This window comes from Cryptomeria japonica, chromosome 9, assembly GCF_030272615.1.
Source record: "Cryptomeria japonica chromosome 9, Sugi_1.0, whole genome shotgun sequence".
Classification (NCBI taxonomy): Eukaryota; Viridiplantae; Streptophyta; class Pinopsida; order Cupressales; family Cupressaceae; genus Cryptomeria; species Cryptomeria japonica.
The window spans coordinates 503,124,033-503,145,852 of record NC_081413.1 but is presented as its reverse complement, the minus strand read 5'-3'; the positions used below and the strand labels follow the sequence as shown (position 1 = coordinate 503,145,852).

Here is a 21,820-nt window from a genome sequence, read left to right as displayed (position 1 = left end):
GAATCAACATCATCACTTGCATCACCCTCTACTAGAGGACTAGCATACTGTATAAGGGTTTGAGTGAGTGAGCTAATCGAGTCTAGAGTTTCGACCTCAATACTCTCCTTCACAATGGAAGGAACAATAACATGCTCCACCATAGGTTTGGCCAAGGGTCTTGGTGGGAGATTTGGATCATGCTGTGCACCCTCTCTATCATGTGAGGAACCACAACCTCTACCTTAGAAATCTAGAAAATCAAAATAGTTTGGGATCTCATTAAGGACAAACTCACAGTACAATTTTCTCAAAAAGTATTGGGGTACCTCATGATTATTGCGTGGGGGCTAATCAAATACCATCCACCACCTATCCCAAAAATTGTTCTTAATCCCTTCATGATGACACCAATGAATAGGGAATCTCCTACATCCAGGGTGTAAAGGTTGATTCATTCGGGGGTCCGTAAAAAGAGCACACAAGTCAAATTTGTTAATTTTCTTTTTCTTCACTACCGCATATGATAATTTGTCAGCATAAAATTGCTTTTGTTCTTCCTTCTTACGGGACCAAAAATTTATTTGCCCACTCACAGATTGTATGTGAGATACAATAGATTGCAAAGAACTGGCAAGGTTTGTCCTATGAGAGTTTGTTCCAGTGGGATCTTTTAGCCTTGTGATTAAACCTTCAAGCTCTTTTTGGCTATTTTCTATTTGACCTAATAGGTTTTCTTGTGTACCTATGGGGTGTCTAGGGATTTTAGGAGGTTATTGATGTGCTTCTTCTTCAATATGGTCTTCATGAGAAGTTGATTGATATGCTTCTTCTTCAATATGGTCTTCATGAGGAGGTGATTGAGGTTTTTCAATATTTTCTTGTCTAATCTCATTTTTTGATAATGAAAATAAATTTAAATCAATAAACCTAGTTTAATTTTCAAATTAATTAAAAATAAATGATAATAAGAAAATAAAAATACATACCTCTTCGAGCTCTTCGATGGTGTGGCGGCATTTTGATGAGAGATGGACAACTTAGTGCCCAATTTCAAGCTTTTCCAAAGGGTGAGCGCAAGAAAATAGCACCAAAAAATGCCAAAACGTAGGTTTGGAAAGCAGAAATGCAGAGCAAGCTTTTTTTTGCTATTTATAATGCACATGCCTTATAAGGCATGTGCACTAAGGCTTGGCACACCAAGCCTATAGGGCGTGCACCCTATAGTGTGTGCGCCTTATGCGCTTTTTAATTTTTTTTGAAGTGTGGCACCTTTTTGGTACCACAACTTCGTGCATATACCCATATCCAATAATGGATTAGAAGATGCACCTAAACTAAATGGTTCTATTGTGTTTCCTTTGTCAGCATTTATGGTCTCATTGATGTTCTCCTCTTCTGAAACGATTGTGGAACATGAAGCTCCTTGTCTCATTTGTGCTCTTCTCTCTCGTTGACATATTGCCTCCTTCTCCCTATTTGCTGCAATCTCCTCAGCCTTTAGAACATTCCTTTGCTTCTTCCTGCATTGATTTGATCCCATGGCTGCACCAAATTTTGAATTCGAATCAATCTCCTTACCAAATCAACAATAAGACAAAAAAAGAGAATGATTAATGAAAAATTCTCTTTTCAGATCGTACCTATCAGGAAATGATTAAAAAATCATTCAATAATTGGGATTTGTGCTTGTGGGCTAGATTTTGGCCCAACGGATCTTTTCAGAACCGAGCGCCTGTTATTTAATGAAACAAGTGTCTGTTTTGGAATTGGGTGCCTATTTTGAAAAATGGGTGCCCATTTCACTTTCAACAGTACAAAGCGAAACAGGTGCCCGTTTTTCGAATTTAAAAAATGGGTGCTTGTTTGTTAAAATTAGGGGCGGGAAACAACCCTTAGCATTGTTTTTTTCTTTAGGATAGGCTTGGTCCCACCAAGCCTATGTTTGGACCTCCAAAAAAATGGCTAAGGTAAAACGACATCATATTTCTACCTTGGCCTAATTTTTTGAAGGCCTTCCTGATTGGATTTTTTGATGAAACGAAAACCCATTAGATTTTTCAACGTCCTAATTTTAGAAATGTAAATTTCATAGTGATAAGATTATTTTTACTATTTTTGTATTATTTATTAATCAAAAGTGGTACCTAAACCTAAAATACCGAGGTTCAGTAAAACTTTAATAACTTTTTTATTTTTAGGATTTTAGAATATTAAAAAAAAATTGAAAAATATGAAATTTTCATCAAATTATGGTGGTCGTACACCCGATATTTTGAAAACATACTTTATTGTTAGTTAAAAATTAATAAAAAAAAAAATACTCAATAAAAAAATAAGCAAAAACATTCTCATCAATCTTTGGTGTCTTAGGTATTTTTTCCCAGAAGGATTTCCAAAAATTCATTTATTTGCATAAAAAAAGGGTGGTCGTACACGTGTGGTATGGTTCTAAAACAGACATTTTGAAAAACCATTTTTTAAACATGCCTACTAAAAAATGATTTCTGCCATGTGGGTATTAAAATAAATTACATATTTGAAAATTAGACTTCGAGCACTACATTTTCTATTACTGAAGTTTTTTGAGATTCAATCTCTAAGTGCATCAAATTTTGACATCAATCGACAAAAAATTTGAAAAACAGAGAAAACACTTCCACTTTTTGCCCAAAAGTGGGACTCGACTTCTTGCAGCCACCCAGTATATCAAAATGCTGATAAAAAATCACTTTTACATTAGCTTTTAGGGGGGTCAAGTGAATTCATTTATAAGTTTTTTTTTAAAAGTATTTAATATATATATATATATATAGAGAGAGAGAGAGAGAGAGTGAGAGAGAGAGAGAGAGAGAGAGAGAGAGAGAGAGAGAGAGAGAGAGAGAGAGAGAGAGAGAGAGAGAGAGAGAGTGAGATTGTTGATGCAATACATTTGGCATACACCATATTTGGTGCTTACCAAATTAACTTCCTTGTGAAACACCAAACCTTAGGCTTGGATTTGCCTTGGGCATCCAACCCAAAGGCTTGGACGTCTTTCTTAGGCCTGAGACGTGTTTTTCTAAAAGCATGCCAAATTTTCTCTCATTTTTGTATTGTGCTCTCCATCAGGTTTGCACGTATTTCAATTAAAAAACACCATGACAGTGTTAAGCTCTCTCTTATCTATCTAGCCATATAATTATTTTCATGCTTTTATTATGTTATGGTCCTCATCTCTAATTTCTTTTTCTAGTGTGTCCATTTTTTGTCAAAAACCAACATGTCGTATTTTGGGCATAGAATTTTACTTGTTCATCGAATTTTGAAACAAATCACATTTTTAGAAACTGATTTTTGATTAGTTTTCATAAATTTTAGGGGAGAGAATACTCAAATTTCTATTTTTCAGGACGTGTCTACTTTGGAAATTTGTAAAAAATCATATATTGATAAAAAAATTAGCCAAAAAATTCAGCATAAACTACATGGTGTTAGCTAGTTTTTCAAGTGATTTTCAAAATTCTAGAAAAAAGTTAACATTGTAGGGGCACCACATTTGGTGCTATGGTATATTTTTCTGATAAAAACAAGACCAATAAATGTGGTGCCCTTTTTTGAAACCCTTAATCTCCACCATTTTCAAAACAAATTAATAGTTTAGAAAGTAGATTTAAAGCACTTGAACTCTTGTTGTTGCATCTTCAAATTTTTGAGTGTACCTTTCTTCAATTTCTCATTCAAGTTCAGACTTTGTTGATTTTAGAAAAAAAAAGTGGTATCTTAGTGAGTTGTACTAGAAAGTGATTTGGAAACAGCTGCTAACGCTAAAGGACATAGGAAATTGAGAAACAGGAAGGAGTTTATCCTTCTAGAGGAGAAATGAGGCTCTTAAGCTATAATGCTAAGGAGTGTCAATTCCCCTAGAAAATGGTGCTTGTTCAAGCATCAAATAGATCATAGCAAGGATGATGTAGTTTTTATACAAGAAACGGAATGAAAAAAAAGTGAAAGTGAGAAGAGAATGAGTGCTTGGAGACAATGAAACATATAGCTTGTGGAATCTAATGGAGCCTTAGGGGGATTGGGTATAGTGTGGAAACCCTTAGCTACAACCTTCACCTTTTTGGAAGAGAATCAAAATTGGATGGCCATGAGGTGTAAAGTATTGTCTAAAAGTGAAGAATTTACAATCATAAATATCTATGGGATGGTATCTACCATTGCCAAAAGGGAACTATGGGGCATCATCACAGAAAGGTTGAAACAATATGTAAGTGATAAAGGAATCATAGGAGAGGTTTTCAATGAAACTTTAAATAACTTAGAGAAACAAGGGGACTTCTCAATAGATCTCAAGTGCAAAATGACTTCCAAGTGTTTGTATATTATTAAAGATTGAGAGAAATACCCATAAGGAACAAAAAAATTTATATCATAGATGAATCAGAGGAAAGGCTCACTTGTATTGCTTAAAAGCAAGTGATCACATCTTTTTGTTTGAGGAGTGAGAGAATAATGTTAAATTAATATGAAGTTGTGATTTTTCCTACACTAGATCAAATCACTTTCTAGTACAACTCACTATCAGCCCAGAGGATCCTCCTGGTGGAAGTTCATTCAAGTTTGAATATATGTGGCTCAAGATACAAAACTATTTGACCTGATTAGCCAATGGTGGAATTAAATCAGAATGTGAAACAACTCTAAACTTTTCCAACTCCATAACAAGATAAATCACATCAATAATAGAGTTAAAACATGAAATAAGGAACATTTCAAAAACATACTTGAAGAGAAAGCAAAGCTGGAGAGAGATTTGGAAGCTCTGAATGAAGTAGTGATTGAGAGAGGCATGAACGTAGATGACTTCAAAATGGAGAAATGCATCAAAGAGAAATTATCATGGCGAGAGAGGAAAGCTACTTGCACCAAAAGTTGAGGGAAGTATGGCTTAAGGAGGGCGACAAGAACACCAAGTTATTCCATAGGACATCGATTGCTAATAGAAGCAGAAAAAAGGATAGTGGAGATTAAGAAAGAGGACATGGATGCATGACCCAATCAGTGGAGGAAGTCAACCAAGATACTGTTAGATTCTTCAGTAAAATTTTGAATTGAGAAACTCAAGATTATAGAATAGAAAGAGACAACATACAAGATAGGATACTAACTCTTATAAATGATGAGGAAAATGCTATAGTTTACAAGGAGACCAGAATGGAGGAGGTTAAAAAAGCCTCCTTTCAACTAAATCTAGAAAAGACCCTATGTAGGATGGTTTCATGACCAGATTTTTCCAGCACTTTTGGAGTATTGTTGGAGAGAATTTGTTTATGGAAATGGAAGTGTTATCTAAATTTTGAACCAGCAAAATTTAATAGGCCTATGATCGGCCTTGCACATCAAACAAAAGAAAGGTACACAATTTTTTTTTATCATATTTCATTTAATAGATTTGAGTATACATATGAAGAATTCTTTTCAAATGCAATGCATTTCAATAGTGTACACCTTAAAATTGCATATGAGAGAAGCCCTTTTATTTACATAAATGTGTAAGGAACCACACAAGCCATGGTATGACTAAAAAAGTGTAATAAGTAGAATGATATGCAAATGTATAAATAGAAAGAGAGAGAAAGAAAGATCTGTCATTGCCTTTGAATGTCGAACTGTTGGTTTGTTGAAGTTTCATCGTCATATCTTCATGCTCCTAAAGTACCTGCAGGGGGTGAGGACAAATGTGTTAGAGCTCGGGATCTTTATTCCTCTATAAATCTACTAATACACATATACATCAGACTACAAATGTTGGCATTACACACTCCAATGAGAATTGTAGGTGATTGAAGGTATTGTCATTGATGGCAACCTTGCAATCTTATGGCACCAACACCGGCAGACTCTACACCGATAGATAGTTCACCAACAGTGACAAGAATGTTTACCGACACCCTAGCCGATAGGATTTTGATTACTGTATATTGTATTTGATTGTAATATCCTTTTGTAAGACAACATGGAATATTGTAATAAGATTCATATATAAGTATGAGATCTTGTAGATCATTTTGGAGAGTTATGATAGGATGGATATGTAGAGCAAATACTAAGGTAGATCTTGTAGAAGGGTTTATGGTTATTATATGAGCTTCAACCGGTATTGAACCTGGCATAGCAGATGCTTTTTGTAGCTGTACATCATATTGGATTCTCATAATCCATTTTATAAGTCAGTGAGACTTCCTTTTGTATTTGAGTAGTGAGCTCTAGGCAGTTGGCCTTCCTGCATGTGCAGGCACACTATTGTAAGTAATATCCATTCATTGCCTAGTGAGTGAATATTGTGGGTCACAAATCCCACCCAGGTTTTTCCCACACCGGGTTTCCTCACCAAAAATATTGTTTTATGGTGTGCTTTCTATGTTATGTTTATTGTTCATATTTACTGCATTAATTCTTGTCTACCGGTACATTATTTTGGAATGCAAAATATTTAATAAGGTTAGAAAATCTGTCAACCGGTTAGATACTAATTGACCCCCCCTCTCAATATCTTTGGGAACCCTAACAACAAATGGAGAAGATCATATCAGATCAAGCAAGAGAATCAAAGAGATCAGAATAAAAAATCATTAGAAGCTTCATCAGCTTCTTATTTTTTCTACCTTGTTTGTTCATTGTGGAGGTATAGGACAAGTTTCTATTTTGTGAATATCAAGCATGTGGGAAAAAATGGGTTGCCACAAGGGTTCAGATCATCATACCAGTCATCACTCAGAGAGTGACACTAATTAGCTGTTAACCATAGAATACAACTATATCCATGGTCCCATATACTGTCATTCCATGATAGTATAAACTACCATCCAATGGCAATATATACAATAATGAATAAACTGCACTCAATAGTCAACAAGTGACTAAAGTAACACAACAAGTAAGAGGTTTGCAGAATAGCAATATGACTAAGAAGCATTGAGTCAGAATATATACATCAATACATGGTGAGAAGCCTGATAGATGATCAAGGACAACATTATGATGATAATAACAGTTCATATATGTGTGTGTGTTTACAATCACTATTTTGTATTTTCAAATTTCATTCATCAAGAACAGATAGTACCTACAAGAATATTGAAAGGAAGGTCATCAAGTACATACACTGTTGAATGTGATCAACTAGTGAAAAGAATATATCAAAAGGATGTGGTTATAGCTGCAATACTCCACATTTATACATATAATAGAAAAAATAATTTACTACAGCCAAATCGAGGAAGAAAAAATGTTCCCAGACTGCAATGGAACATTGGTAAAGGTGGATATCATGGCACTAATAACATGCATTTCATTGTAGAACAAATTTCAAATAGTGATTAACATTGAAACATTTGATACATTATATGTATTCTGATAAAGTAACACTTATATATTGTTATTAGAGAAGGCAATAATGCCAATAATGTATGAAAGATGTCTTTTGGGCAAGGTGCTTCCAATATTCATTTCCAGTGCCATTTTTTAAAACTAGTTTAGGGTTGTTTTCAAAGCAATTATTTGAACCCTAACTGCCTGTGTCAAACATGTTTTGAGTCCTTATGGACCAATTTCCAGTTTGCAGTATGTTTCTTGGGGTTTCATAATGCCAGTGCATCAAAGGTGCTAAGGTTTTCAACTTTCATATTGCCAGTAATTCGAAGTGCCATATTTATTCATCTTTTTAATGATATAAATTAAATTGTTCATTGACAGTGAGCAATTTTTTTCAATGAATGATGCTTTTTAGTTCGGTTTTCATTTAGCTGATTAGGGTTTCATTAAATAATTTTTTAAATCCTAGTTGTGTTTTGCAATTGTGACCCATTTAGGGTTTTAAAGCCAAAGCAATATTTTGTTCTAGTTTCAGCCTCAAGAATGAAGGGTTTCTAATCGAAACTCAGTGTTATATTAGAGAGATACAAATGGAGAGATCGAAACCCATCTCAGGGTTTCAAATAAAAACAAGAAAAATCAATATTATCAGCCTCAAAATATGTTTTAGAGCAGAGCAACAAAAATCAATAATGAAAGAAGCTGAAACCCTGGTTAGGGTTTGAATAAAACAAAAAAATTTCTTTATTTTCAACTGATTGGGTAAGTCCTAGTTCGAGTGGGAAATGATTACACCAAAAGTCAATAATGAAAGAAGTCAAAACCCTTGTAGGGTTAACACACAGAAAATGAAGTGAAAAAATAATCATGATATTCGGCCAACATATATCTCTCATAAAGTATTCAAGGAAAGCTAGTATTTGAAAAGCCAAAACCCTATTTTCACAAAGCATCTTCATTCTATTTATGCAATGAAAAAAACATAAAAGACACAAAGAAGTATCAACTTTACGGAGTCTCAGTCGAAGAAAGGTCCAAGTGATTGCCAATTTAAGTTGAGTTGTGCATGAGAAGCCCAGTTCGAGCCACGAAAGACCACCTCCCAGCAAACATGTCCCAGTAAACCCTACAATGACGACCAAGAGAGATGCAAGAGCATGTGAATGCATTCATATCTTTTCCTATATTTTACCTTTCACATTACCATGCCCTAATCCCTCGGGATTTTGATGGGTTTATTTTCTCTTAAAATGTTAACTATTGTATCATGTGGTCAAGCCTAGGGCTTCCACTTAATTATAAATTAAGTGCTTTCAAATGTAACGAATACAAACCATGCTTGTATTAATATTATTTCATATTATTATATTTAATATATTAATAATAGTAAAAAATTGAATATACCATTATTAATATAGTAAATATAATAGTAAATTATTAATTATTTATTTATATAAATAGACGTAATAAAAATTAGTATAAAGACTTTTAAATCTTTATACTTCAATTTATTTAAATAAAATACTTAATATGTTTTTACAGTTAGGAACTTTTATTTCTATCATATGCATAAAAGCATAATTGAGAAATTGTAAAATAAATATTAAAGTGATATTGTTATAAATCACTATTAATATTTATTATATAGATATAATAAGGGATGAAGTCATACATACATAATAAATATTAAAAGTGAAGTCTTTTCTGGCTAAGCTTTAATATTTATTATAAAATTCCCCTTATTACATACACATGCATATGGTAGAAGGTGATCATTCAGGAGCAGTTTTAGTGGATATCAGGCCCAGTAGTTTGGGTCCTATTTTGGGGATCTTTTGGGTTGTGCATTCACATTAGGAGATATTGGCAGTATTTTGGCATCTTTTCATGCAGTTTTGGCATCTATTTTGGAGGTTTTCTATGGAGCTCGGATTTGAGACTTGAGTTCATTCTTGGATAGTGGAGTTCTTTCTTTTAGGGTTTGCATGCCCTATTATTGTATTTAGAGGAAAAAAAATTCATTTTCTCCTCAATTCTTGCCTTTGAAGATTCTCTTGCCTTGAGAGAATTTTTCAGAGATTTGTAGCTCATTCATTAATATAGAGAAATTTACAACATTTTTCAGTTCTATATTGTTTTGCAAGGACTCCTTTTATTTGCAGAAATTCATGAATTTGTCCTGGTAGTTGTGTATGTTCATAACATATTTGATAGAAGTAATTTTTTGTTTCATTTTGAAACCTTGAAGCTTTCATCCCTTTAGTGTGTATGCATCATTACTTTTCACTAAATCACAGGTCTTAGTTTGTGTTGTAGGTTTTCAATCAATTTATGTTGTGAAACCAATTTTTCCTTTCAAATTTACTAACTCCTTAACACTTTCTAGGAATAATTTTTGTGATTGAAAAGATAATTGCTTTGCGTGAACATAATTTTGATATAGTTTTGTGAGTTGTTAGTAATTTTTATCATCATGGTTTTCGTGCATCACCTCCTAGAATAGTTTCAGTTTCAGAATTTCAAATCATTTCTCATTCTTTTCCTAGCTATCATTAGTTTTAGGAGGTATTCAAAGGGAGCCTGCCCATAACCTAGAGATTTGTTTCTCATTTTGAGTTCACCCACAGCTCGAGATTCGTTTCTATGTTTTACGGTATTGCTTAAGTACTCGTATTGATTTAGTTGACAGAAGTGGGTGCATCCTTCATGATAATAGTTTTTGGCACGCCCGGTGGGACACAAATTTTGTATTGGTTTCCAATCTGAAATAGGAGCTTATTCTATTGTTGTTTGAGGTATTGAACAAAATCATTTAGACTTTTGAGGTTAATCACTAAGTACCTAGCGACTCTGAAGATCTGGGAAATTAGATCAGTTCTCTTTTTAACGGCTTATGAGACAAACAAGATCAAAATCTGATCTTGTGAAGCATGTTCAACTGCCAACTATGAACAAGAGGGTTAAAGCACCACAATCTGCAACAAGTTCTACAAATCAACTAAATTCTAAAAAATTAAAGGACTTCAAAGGAAGTTACAACTTTTGCAAACCCACTTTTTGGAGAACAATCAAAAGGATCAATACCTACAAGTTATCAACCTGCAAGTTCTAGTAGTGCAACCAACACCACCAGTACAACCGTTACCATGTGTGGGTTTCATCAAATCACGCATGAGGATATAGAAATTAGACTATTGGCAACAAGTTTTAGAGGCAAGGCATTACAATGGTTTAGATCATTGCCAGTGGCATCAATCAATTCATGGGATCAGTTGGGAGCTTCTCTAAACCAGCACTTTGAAGATAAATCGGATAATTTTTCTCTTATTAAGAAGCTTACTACTATCAAAAGAGTACCTTATGAGCACATCACTAATTTCAACAATCACTTCCAGAGACAGTAAATCACATTCCACAAGCGGTAATGCCTACAAACAACCATGTTTTCATTTATTATCTAAAGGCCTTAAATAATGATATATAAGTTATGATTCAATCAATTGGAGGATATTCTTTTCCAAATGCATATGATATAGTTGTTAGAGCTGAAAATAGTTTGATTCAAGTGGGGAAAATAGCCCCAAGGCCCTTAATGCCCTTTTTTCCAGAGATTCAACCTTATGTTCCCGTTGTACCTCCTACCATAGTTGTTGTTTTGTATTTCCCAAAACATGATAATCAACAGATACCAGCATTTATTCCTCCCCAAGCCCCAAATAATGATTTTTAGGAGTTAAAAGGAATGCTAAATAATTTCCATGAGAATAATGAGAAGATACAAAAAACACTGCAAGGATTTGGTAACAAATTGGTCAACATTGAGAATAAAGTAGGGCAGAATTCTAAACCCTATCAACTTCCTTATCATCAAAATCAAGAGAATCAACAGAATAGGCAGCCTTATCAGAAAAAAATTATAATAATTATAGGACTAATCATCCCTATAATCCCAATATTGCCTCAAATTCTAGAGAGATTGTTCTAGTCCAAAACAATATGGTTTAGGATGTTGATTGGTGTTTTCCACATCATCAATTGCATAGTCAGTTAACATGCCATCGGGCATCTCAGTGTAAGGCTTTAACGCTTCAAAATAGTTATGGGAATCAACCTCAAGATGAAATAAATCATGATAATCAACAAGGTGAGCCTGATGTTGCAATAGTAAATTGGAAAACTAATGATTTATGTGGTATAAATGGCACTCAAGGTCAAAATGAGTCTTCTACAGTAATTACAGCAAATGTCAGATCAAAAAAGAGAGCTCTAGATGCAGGACAATAAGCTAGTCCTTCTAGATAGTAAGCTAGTCCTTCTGGACAGCAAGCTACTCCTTTTGGATAGCAAGTTGATAAGAATAGACAATGAACAGATAAAGGAAAATAACGTGTTGCTACAGGACAACAAGTTGGTTCAGTGGTTCCAGTGGTCCCAAATGTTTGGATTTTGCCTAGAGGACATAATCACTTATATCAGACACAAGTTTCAAAGGTTCAGGACATTCCAAGAGCACAACAAAAGGTTAGTACAAATGCATTTAACATTGTTGATCAGATGAAAAAGTCAAATGTCAATCTTTCTATGTTTGATGCATTAAAGATTCCTAGTCAAACAAACTTATTACAAGAGGCTGCAGCTAAAATTACAATATTAGATACTGATACAGATCAACCTAAAGTATCCCTTACTGATAGTCAAGATGATAAAAAGGTTCAAGTAGCCAAAGAAATTAAGCCACCACCCTTTTATGTTACCCTAGTCATTGGAAATCATTTATTGCATAACTTCATGATAGATTTAGGAGCTAGTATCTCGATTATGCCTAAGCAATTAGCTGATCAATTAGGGTTAACAATTAAACCTTTGTCAACAAGTGTTATTTAGTTAGATGGGTTATCTATCAAGTCAAGTGGTGTAATCAAATATCTCCCACTCACATTGCATGCTTGTCCAAACTTTTTAGTTCCATAAGACATTTATGTGATAGATTTACCACCTTACTTTGGCATATGCCTATCCAGAGATTTTACAACAAAGTTAGGTGGTTATTTATCATTAGATTGATCTCATATGTTTTTCAGAACTAGATGTGGTACCAAGGTAACCATTAAATCAGAACCATTAGCAAAAGATCATTTAGAGCCATATGTGCCAAGTCCCATAAATGCAAATTTCATTGTCCAAGAAGAAGAAGAAGATAAAATTATAGTTCAAGAGACCAATACACCCATTGATGACATATCAGATATCAATTTAGACAAATGGGCAATTGAAAATCATAAGATTGATCCTCTTAGTCACATAGAACAAGATGAGCTAGAAGTTTATATGGTTCATGAACATGATGTAGTGATACCAAATCTGATTAAGAAGGAAAATGTTTTAGAACAACATAGTAATCGGCTTTGGAAATTGTACTTTGATGGTTCAAGGAGTAAGACAGTAGTAGGTAGAGGAGCTATGCTAATAACACTAGAAGGAGAAAGGTATTATTCAACTTTTAGATTCACTTTCAGTTCAACAAATAATACTGCAGAATATGAGGCTCTAATTCATGGCTTAGAATGGGCCAGGAAGAAAGGTATTAAATGCTTATAAGCTTTTGGTGATTCTGAACTAGTAACAAACCAAATAAAAAATTTGCATATCACAAAGAATGATTTGTTAAAATTGCATAAGCATGGAGCTTGGGATCTAATTGAAGATTTTTTATTCTTTTAATTTACTATCAATTCCAAGGAACCAGAACAAACATGTTGATATGTTAGCCTCTTTAGGAGCTCAATATGATGTTCTTGCTAATTTAGAAAATGTACAGGTACAACAATATGTCAAAGTGGTAGTAAGACCATTTGTACTAGATAATGTAACAAATTGGCAAGTATTTGACAACGATGAACAAATCATCAGTTTTTTAATGCAAGAGGCAGAATTTGGTGCTGGTAATCAATAAAAATGGCAGAAATAGTATGATAATCAGATATGGCAACTGAAGGCAAACGGAGTGCCAAAGGGTTTAGTTACCCTAGAATCAATTTTCAATTCTGATGATCATGCAAGAAGAGATAAAAACAACATGATAATCAAACAAGATCATTTTGAATAGATTCAGATCTATGACAACAAACTGCTCAAGTTTGTACGGGTATGTAACAGTTCAGAACAACAAGCTTTTATTTCACCTTGTCAAGAATTTAATGACATTTTTGCTTGGGAATATGGAGACTTGAAGGGTTTTAACCCTGAACTAGCTCAAAATACTATTGAGTTAGAACCAAATACAAAACCAATTCGACAGAAGCAAAGATCCCTGAATCCCAAGTTGGAACATTTGATGAAGGTCGAATTGAATAAGATCATTAAAGGTAATATTATTTATCATATTAAGAATACTTCATGGGTTTCCAATCTAGTACCAGTTAGAAAGAAAAATGGTGAAATACTATTGTGTGTTGATTTCCATGATTTAAACCATGCTTCACTTAAGGAACATTATCCACTGCCCTTAATGGAGTAGATTTTGCAAGTGGTTTCTAGTTCTAAAAGGTTTTCTTTGCTAGATGGATATTCAGGTTACAATCAAATTCTAGTAAAAGATGATGATCAACACAAAACTGTATTTACTACTAAGTGAGGTACGATGGTGTACAGAAAAATGTCATTTGGATTGTCTAATGTAGGAGGAACTTTTCAGAGAGTAATGGATATGGATATGGCTCTCAAAGGACTTATCAACAAGTTTTGGTGCACTCACCGGTTAGGAGGGACCTCAAAGAGATCAATCTAGACTGGTCAGCAAGAGTAAACACAATAGAAACACAAGGATATGATGGAGGTAATGCAAAATAGAATGAATTATATCATGAAATCTGATTACAATCAATCGGTAACAACCGGGTTATAAAAACTGGCTCACTAGCCTACTATGACATGCTCAATTATAGAACATGTCACAACCGAGACCTCAAATCTTAAGATCTAGCTTCTATGTCCGGTCTACCACCTTCTATCACATTCTAATGCTTAATTATAATAATTTATATGATCCAAGGGATCTGATCGGCCCAAAACGGGATCGAATACCGAAGAACAAGACCTAACGTGTAAAACCAACAAGGTCGGCCTCCACCAAAGAAATTCCTCTAGAAAATCCAAAGGATGAAGTGCAGATCAAAGGGAAGGTTGTCAACATGCCAAGGAACATCAGAATCAAGGCTCAGGGCTTCACAAGCTACGAAAGGGATCTAGTAGATTACTAATGCAAATAGCTCTAGGCAACCGGTACCAGAAAGTTATCTCGGAAACTAGTAGCGATAAATTGATAGGAAATGATCCAAATGCTCCATGGTTTGGGAATAAGGTAGATGATCAAGTCCTCAAGAAAAATACAACTCCTCAAGATTCGGTGAACCAATTCCAGAAAATGCATAATTAAATGTTGAAACTGCAAAACAGAAAGAACAACAAAAAAGAAATATTTTTGGTTGATGGAAGATTGCCAAGAACTGGGGATGCTCTTGCATCAAAGATCCGGGGTTGTTGAAAAAGTGAGTTTCTCACTTTGCTGGGGTCAGAGGAAAACCAATGCACAACTGACTACTTGGGGTACTACGCCCAATCCTACTATCCAAAATGTCTTCAATCTGATCCGGTTCCTTCCAGGGCAACTGTTTCTCCAAGTCTACAATACTATCCTCACTGAATTTTGGTTTATGATACTAATGTAGATCTACATTGTTGAATATAGGTGAAATACTTAGACTATCCAGTAACTCCACTTCATATGCATTTCCGAAATTGAACTTTCTCAAAATCTTGCAAGGTCCAAACTTTCTCATCTGCATCTTGTTATAAGTTCCAATTGGGAATCTTTCTTTTCTCAAATACACCATCACTTCATCGCCAACTTCAAATTCCTTATGTCTCCTCTTCTCATCTTCTTTCTCCTTATACTTGTTGTTCATGTCCACCAAATGTTGCTTAACCTGAATATGTAAGTCCTTTATGTGATCTGCAAATTCTTCTGCTTCTAAACTTCTTTGGTCTGAACTGCTGATTTCTTTTAATTCTGATATACCTCTAGGGTGCGCTAAGTAATAATCTCAAAAGGTGTCCTTCTGGTTCTCCTGTTTACTAAATTATTGTAGGAAAATTTTTCTTGTGCAAGAATCAAATCCCAACTTTCAGTTTTGTCTCCAAATGAGAATCTTAACAAATTTCCCAACCTCTAGTTAACTATTTATGTCTATCCATCAACTTGTGGGTGAAAAGTAGAACTTAACTTCAAATTTGTCGTCATCTTCTTCCAAAGTGTTCTCCAAAAATAACCAACAAACTTAGTATCTCTGTTTGAAACTATGCTCTTAGGTAATCCATGCAATCTCACAACTTCCTTGAAAAATAGGCTAGCTATATGCATTGCATCTAATGTTTTCTTACAAGGTATGAAATGAGCCATCTTCGATAATATATCCACTAACACAAATATAGAATCATTCCCTCTTTGTGTTTTAGGCAGTCCTAGTATGAAATCCATGTTGATATCTTCCCAAGGTCTCTTTGGTACTATCAAAGGTTTATACAATCCCACATTTTGACTACTACCCTTTGCAACTTGACAAACTCTGCAACTTTGCACATATTTCCTAACATCCTTATGAATCTGGGGCCAAAAGTAATGCTCACTCTCTAATGCTACTATTTTATCAACACCAAAGTGTTTGGCTAATCCTCCACTATGCTTCTCCTTTATCAGATTCTCCCTCATAGAACTCTTAGGTATGCACAACTGAACTCGTTTGAATAACATCCCATCATGAACGAATTAATCCAACCACTTGCTTCTATCTACTATAACCAGTTCTCTACATGCTCTCCAAGGTTCTGCAAAATCTGGGTCATCATCATACAAGGTCTTCAACTCCTCAAATCCTAATACTATCACTCTCATCTTTGTCAGCAAATTCCTTCTTCTACTCAATGCATCAGCAACTTTGTTAGATTTCCCACTTCTATGCTTCAACACAAAGCTATAATTCTGCAAAAATTTCACCCATCTCATATGTCTCTGATTCAACTCACTCCGACTGCTCAAATACTGCAAGGCTTGATGATCAGTATACAACACAAACTCCTTAGGCAACAAGGAATGTCTCCACTTCTTCAAGGCTCATGTTATGATTATGTAGAGAGGTAGGAAGATAATCAAGCTCCATTACCAATAGGATTATGTTATGATTGCAATAGGGAGAGAGGGAGAGATGTTAAGATAGGGATAGAAAGAGGGAGAGATAGAGGGGGAAGAGCAAGAGAGATATACAGAGAGGGGTAAGGAGATAGAGCTAGGGGATAGAGATTGAGATGAAGATAAAGATGGAGAAGAAGAGGAATGTGGAGAGAAAGAGAGGGAGAGATAAAGAGTAAGGAGAGATAAGTAGAGATGGAAGAGATAAATATATAGAGGAAGAGAGTGGGAGAGAATGAGAGAAGGAGAGATAGGAGGTGATATATGTAGAGAAGTAGAGAGAGGGAGAGATGTGTTGGTAGAGAGAGATGAAGATAGAGGGAGAGATGGAAGAAGATATATGGAGAGATAGAGCTAGAGAAAAAAAGAGATATAGATATATAGGTTTAATGAAGATAGGAAGAGAGGAAGAGGGAGAGATATAGATAGAAGTATAAAGAGAGGTTAAGAGAGGTAAAGATAGAGAGATGTAGGGTAATAGAGTTGGAGAGATGGAGGTACATAGAGGAAGGGGGAGAAGGAGAGATAGAGATATTTAGATAGTCAAATAGAGTGATGAAGAGATCAAGATATGAGATATATAGAGAGAGGGAGATAATTAGACATACAAACACAAAGTGGATATAGAAAAATAGAGATAAGAAGAGGAGAGAGAAAGATGGAGAGATAGAGATATATGAGGAGAGAAAGAGGGAGGGAGATAGCTCAATATGTAGAGGGAGAGGGAAAGGGAGAGAGAGGGGGAAGAGATATAAACAAAGGGAGAGATAGAGAGATAGAGGGTTAGGAAAAGAGAGATGGATAGGGAGATATAGGTAGAGAAAGATATAGATAGAAAGAAATAGGGAGGTGTGATGAAGATAGTTTTACACTTTTATGCAACATAGAGGCTAAACCAATCACAGTTCCATGATTCCTTTCAAAATTAATCTTTTCACGACATAATTCTTGCATCTATCATAAGCACCAACTTAGTTACACCTTTATCAATCACCTTCAGTTCCATTTACGCTACCCTTTGCACCCTTGCTAAAAAATTTTTTAAACATTTATGGCATATTGAAGATAATTTAGTTTATTTGAACTAATTATGTTTTGTAGGTACAAATAATGGCCTTATGTATATAGGTATGGATAACGTTGCTTCTCAAGTACATAAATAATTGTAAGGTATAATTCATAAAGTATATCTTGGATATATTTGTTGGTTTATTTTCTACATATCCTAGTTTGAATTGCTAACAAGAAAACCACTCAATAATGAGTAGTGACAGCTAACTTTAGAAAACTACTCAATAATATCCATTACTTGTTATATCATAAATAATTCATTTTATTAATATTATTTTGACAACATTATAATATTGGAAAGAAAGAAAAAGCAAAAGGTTGTAACTATATGTATATCAAGAAATTTACTTATTTTTTTAGTTATAAGTTATCATAAAATACACAATAATTCATTATTAAACACATTTTAATGTTCACACCAAGATGAAGATTGAGTGTACATGATAAAGTGCATGTCATACACTTTTACATCTTTATTTTATGCCATTTGCATGTATGCAATAAATACATATTCATAGTCTTGATTCATTTCCACTCTAATACTTAGTCATAGATTGATTTACCTAGCACCAATCTATTTTCCAATAGTCTAAACTAATCATCCCTTACAACATTATCACACCTAAAACTATATCATAGATGCACCCCTATTCTTTGGTCTATGCCATCCTACAACTTCTAAGAAATAATTTTCTTGAATCTCCTTATTTAAGAGCTAGAGAAAGAAGGAAAGAGATAACACTCGTCCCTTGGATACAAGAAAAGATCTTAAATCAATTCCTATGCAGATGAATTTTTGAAATCGGTGAGATGATCCTTTCTAGTGTATTTTTTCTGGATTCGATTGTGTGTATATTTTTCCCATCAACGTTTCGAATCACACTCCGTGATTCATCATCAGGATGAAAAGAATTCCCAAGACATGAAAGATACACATAATCCTTTGGTGAAAAACAGCTCCAGATACTCTTGGAAGGATGATGCTGCATACAATGAAGGATTCTCTTCATTTATCAATTCTTTGAGAGGTGAGATGATTACATTTTGAGATGGAGTACAAAACATGGGCCATGACATCCTCACATGGTTTTTCTGAACAAAACTCCTATGTTCAATGCTTTTGTATTTTCCATTGCTAAATATCTGCTTTGCAAAAATAACAGCACACTGTTAAGGAGACGTTAAACTAAGAGAACAAAAGTTAAATGCAAAATTCTTAATCATTAAGATGGTATATGGAAATATCTATGTAGGAGACATTAAACTAAACCTAAAATTCTTAATCGTTAAGATGGTGTGTGGAAATATCTATGTCTAGAGATAAGATGAGAACGTTGACCTCAATTTGATCACCAATATTGACCACGAGAGCACCTGGGATGCAGGGAACATTAATCCATTCATCACCTTTGAGAACTTGTAGGCCTGGGGTTTGGTCCTGAAGGAGAATTGTGAGGGCATCCGCATCAGAGTGAGATGAGAAGCCAACCACTTGTTCTGGCTGAGGGCAGGGCGCGTAGTAGTTTATGGTAAAATGAATCTCCTTCCTCTCTCCACCCAAGGCCTCATCAAGAGCATTTTCATTAGCCAATCCAAGGCCGTCACATAGTGCCTGCATCAGAACTTCCACAATTTGCAAATCTTTTTGCTGTATTCATCCATCACTTCCCTGCAAAACAACCCAAGGCGAGTCAGAATAATCTTGTAGTTTGTTGTTATTTCTGATTTCGATTGTGTTGAAGTTTTTACCTCAATATTTTAGATCACACTTTTTGATTCATCGTTACTTCTCATCTAACTTCTCTAGTTTATCAGATCATAGAGTGTGATACAAACATTAGTACAAAAATTCTAACACAATCAAATCTTCTAGTTCTCTATTATCAGTACTTCTCCTTTAACTCTCTATTATTATTTATCCTCACGATGGATCATGGAATGTGATCCGAAATATTGATGCAAAAACTTCAACAGAATCAAATACTCTTAACTCTCTATTATTGTAACGATAGATCATAGAGCGTGATCCGAAACGTTGATGAAAAACTTCAACACAACCGAAAAACAACAAACAAACTATATTAAGGAATAGAAAAACTGGATATCATTAATCCTGTACGTAGATATGCATATGAAGAAGAGAGTAGTACTCAACGTGAAATCAGAAGGTTGTTTGGGCCACTTGCTCATGACTCTCTGCGAAACAGGCCACACAATATTATAATAGGAATCCCTCCAGTCTAATTTCGCATCAGCTGAAATTCCTACTTTGCTGCCATACCCAGCATTGTTCCCTCCTCCTTCCCTTTTATACAATTCCTTTTCTTCAATAGGAAGCTCAAAGAAGGCCTTCCCCACAGCTTGTACTCGAGCAATAAGAGACTCAGAAATTCCATGATTAACAATCTGAAAAAAACCTCACTTTTCTGCAGCGCTTGAAATTTCATCTACAATACTTTTGCTCAGAGGCTGCACATTTAAGCCATGGAAATACAAATCAATGATTGGAATGTGGACGTCCTGTGCATGAGAAGAATTAATATTATTGAAAATATCCTCTCCTGGATTCCTAACATATTGTACTGGAACTCTTTGGATTCCCCTCTCTGCTAAGCTCTTGACACTTGTTATGCCAGACATTGCTACAACAAATTGAGCTTCGATTTTCAGAGGTTTTTAATGTTTGCACAACAGTATCTTAAACAAGATCATCATTCACATTATATAATACCTCTCAAGTTGCACGTCAGACAACTGTTATTAAAATATCTATATTTTTGGGTCAGATCACATGCATTGAAACTTCACACTTATTTTCTAAAACAGTGATGGAAATCGATTTCCTGCAATTTTTTAAGCATTTTAGGGTCAAGGCAATAAACACACTCAAGAAAATTTTAAATGAAAGGTCAAGTGCACCCACTTCCCAATCCATGGTCTTACAATGAAACTGTGTAAACAGTCCAATTAATCAAGCCGAAGGCGTCTCTTATTTGAAATGGACATCTTCAATTAGCACGTCTCATTCCAGCGTTCAATGTGGGTTTGTTTTGGGTCACTCCAATTTGATCAGTCTGACTTCTGTGAATTGACAACTTAGCATGTGGAATTGTGCGTAGAAGTAGAGATAATGGTATTCGTTTGTCATGTCAGGGGAAGATTTTTTTGGAACCTATACGTCACATTTGAAATATAACCTGTACGTTCCGCTTCAGTTCTCAGTGTGTTTTCTCTGTAGGTAGACAGTTTGGAGGATGAATGAATAAGATATTGATAGGTTTAAAATCTAAAGTATCTGGAAATCTTTACACGGAGCGTACAACATTCAATTCTTATCCTCATTTAAAGTTCTCAACTACATTCATACGTTCGAGGTGTTTGCATTCAATCCTTTCTGCCTTGTCATTGCTTGCAGCGCCCAGAAGGTGGGAATTATTTACGCCGAAGGCGTATCCCTATATGGAATGGACGGGCTAGCTTTGATAATCGATGGTTAGCAACATCCTAAAACAATGCAAGACGATTGAAGGACTAACGACCGTCGATTCTGCTGGATTTTTCTCCATACTTCTCGTAGGTTTTTTCAAGTTATGACAAGTTATGACGTGAAATCCGTTCAGAGGCTTTATTCAGCTATCTTTACAGCTGTTCAATCATTTTATGATTCACAAGGACACACACCGTAAGGTGGCAGTTCTACTGCGCGCCAGTCATGGTAAGGAGCTGGCAGTTTTACCCCGCGCCTCCCTCCATGGTCTTACACTGCACGCCCACATTAAAATTTTAAAATTTTCAGTAAACAAAAAACAATCCCACGAGAAAGGGAGATTTTTCTTCCTTTTTTTTTTCATTGGGGAAGATTATTGTTAGGGTCATTGTTTAATTTGTTTACATTCTTTTATGATATATATTATAAAATCATTCATAAAAAGTCCATTTGAAGAAGAATTTTTAAATATGAAAATAAATTATGTTTTGTAGCTTTAAACATGTAAGTAATAAAAAGAGGTAAGAAGTGATAAATTTAAAGTTGTGAATGTTTTTTATTTTTAACAATTTGTGATATGTAGGTCTTTTTGTCTTATTTTTTAGTAATATAAATTTAAAAAATTGTTATTATAATTATTTATGAACATTATTTTGAAATGATTGAAACTTACAAGTATG

The 21,820-nt window shown here is 34.6% G+C and overlaps 1 protein-coding gene across 1 annotated transcript in view; it reads right to left on the bottom strand.

The window, feature by feature from the left end:
* Nucleotides 1-21,820, bottom strand: part of LOC131055118 (flavonol synthase/flavanone 3-hydroxylase-like) — a 47,270-nt gene that overhangs the window by 24,418 nt on the left and 1,032 nt on the right. Inside the window, exon 3 of the mRNA XM_059211711.1 lies at nucleotides 19,809-20,059. Coding sequence (XP_059067694.1) covers nucleotides 19,809-20,059 — 251 coding nt within the window. The remainder of the gene's footprint in view (nucleotides 1-19,808; nucleotides 20,060-21,820) is intronic.